The 2070-nt window shown below is 42.4% G+C and overlaps 1 protein-coding gene across 1 annotated transcript; it reads right to left on the bottom strand.

The window, feature by feature from the left end:
• Positions 1-142: 142 nt before the first annotated feature.
• Pmar_PMAR017384 (hypothetical protein) lies at positions 143-1755 on the bottom strand (the record flags this gene model as incomplete). Its single annotated transcript, XM_002783631.1, has 5 exons — positions 143-222; positions 479-590; positions 1100-1228; positions 1322-1466; positions 1651-1755. Coding segments are annotated over 5 exons (571 nt in total), but the record flags the coding sequence as incomplete, so codon positions are not given.
• Between the last annotated feature and the right edge of the window lie 315 nt (positions 1756-2070).

Raw genomic sequence — 2070 nt, 5'->3', positions numbered from 1 at the left:
CGCGACGCCTTCTTATCATCAATACTATCAATATTATAGCGATCGATCGGCTGTATTCGACCGTGAATATCCATTAAGCCGTCTGAAAAATATATGGGTAATTTATTCCGAACGGAAATAATCCCTCGTCCTAAAAGGTTACTTTCTCTGTACATCTCTTCCAAATCAAGATAGATGCCCATCCGCTGCAGAGCAACAAGGTTATTGAATCGTCCATCAATCCTGACATATTATAAATTCTACCAATATTCCACAATTTGACCGCGCGCCACAAAATTACACTCGTCTTCATACGCTCAACTAAGAAGAACTCTCCCAAAAATAGCGATCAAATTTTCCAACAAGTACGTAGGATTTTCACCCGTTCTACGTGGAGTGGGGAAAAACTCTGTGAAAAACCTGATATTCGCGCTATCTCATATCACGGGGGAAACTCCATTCAGAATGCGCGATACCACGACGACGACCTTGTTACTACCTCGTCCGACCGTCCGCGAGCAGACAAACGCAAATCTCATCCCAGTTGTATTTGGTTTGGTCCACGAATTTACGGATATTTTGCAGTATGCCCACCAGCGTGCCGGGCACTCCTAAAACGTGACCACCAATCGAGTTCACATATACTATTTGAGAATATATCTACGATCACGTATATATATATATAACAATTATCGATTGAATACTTTCAAGTCATTGGAGTTTCACCACCCTCGTGATATGAAAAACACTAGTGGAAAAACTATATTTCACGACTACTGCATATCACCGCGAATATCGCGTTTTTCACTAAGTATTACGTTACTTCACGTAAAACGGATTGTGAAACTCCAATATGATACTACAAATCTAAAATCGACACCTTTAATTGTTGTCCTCATACATTGCACTCACCACTTAAAGAAAACTACACTTTCATACAAGTACGCTGAAATACCAACCGCTTACGGCAGATATCAATACTGGAGTTTCACCACCCTAGTGATATGAAAAACACCAGTGAAAAACATATTTAACGACCCCTGCATATCACCGCGAATATCGGGTTTTTCGGAATATGCCACCTCACGTAAAACGGGTTGTAAAGCTCTACTATTATTACCACCAGACTCCTTAGCCTGTTCTGCGAAACCTTCCGGACGATCAGCATCCGGGTTCATTCTGATGAAAGTCGTACCCGCCTTCCTAATATCATCCAGTCCACCACAGGGCTCTTGATACATAGTCACACCTAGTAAGTAGTAAATCAAGTTGACATAAATGAGCCGACCAAGAATCGAACCCACGCCCTCTAGGTCATTAGACCGATAAGTTACCAACTCACCAATAAAGACCTTCACTTTCGACTTCGGATTTTCGATGAACTTGACTTTGAATGGTGCCGGCGCTGGATAGCCACCAAAATACTCACCATAAAAGGGGTTATCGAACATTTGCTCGATGAACCTCGGGAATCTTATCCCACGTTCCTGAATCACCATCCTACGCACTAACAACGTATCAACGTGAATAGATACATCGACAACTTCTTGCAAAACCAACTTAACAATCTTGGAGGTTCACACTATTTTACTTAGCCAATCTACGCGACTCTAGGAAGGGAGATAATTGACGTCAAGAAAGTTGCATAAACTTCACACCGACAGTTCCTACCTCATAATTGATATTTTTATGGTACACTAACTCTTCCTGACATATCGTTATCGGAGTATATCGCAACCGCGAATTCTCCTTAGTCAGATCGAAGCCTTGGACACCCTAAACATCAGTAGTTTAACGAGGGAACCGAACCACCCCGGTTCGATCCCTGGTGACGACAATTCTACAGGGCGCTCCAAATACAATATGCTATTGTCTGTAACTTCAGCAGAATTCAACGAGCTTTCCAATAAGCTCATTAGGAAGATCTGCGAGCACCCTCCTATGATATTCCAAGTATTCCAAGTATGCATTGGCCCTGCCGACCTATTCACGCGAAATTGCTCAAAATCCGTGTACAAAAGTTCAGGCCCGATTTCCTCGTGGAAAAACACGCGATTTTATGGCACTAAGTATCATGAAACGTCAAGGCAC

The sequence above is a fragment of the Perkinsus marinus genome, assembly GCF_000006405.1.
Source record: "Perkinsus marinus ATCC 50983 genomic scaffold scf_1104296936926, whole genome shotgun sequence".
Taxonomy (NCBI): Eukaryota; Perkinsozoa; order Perkinsida; family Perkinsidae; genus Perkinsus; species Perkinsus marinus.
This window is presented reverse-complemented; position numbering and strand designations above follow the sequence as displayed.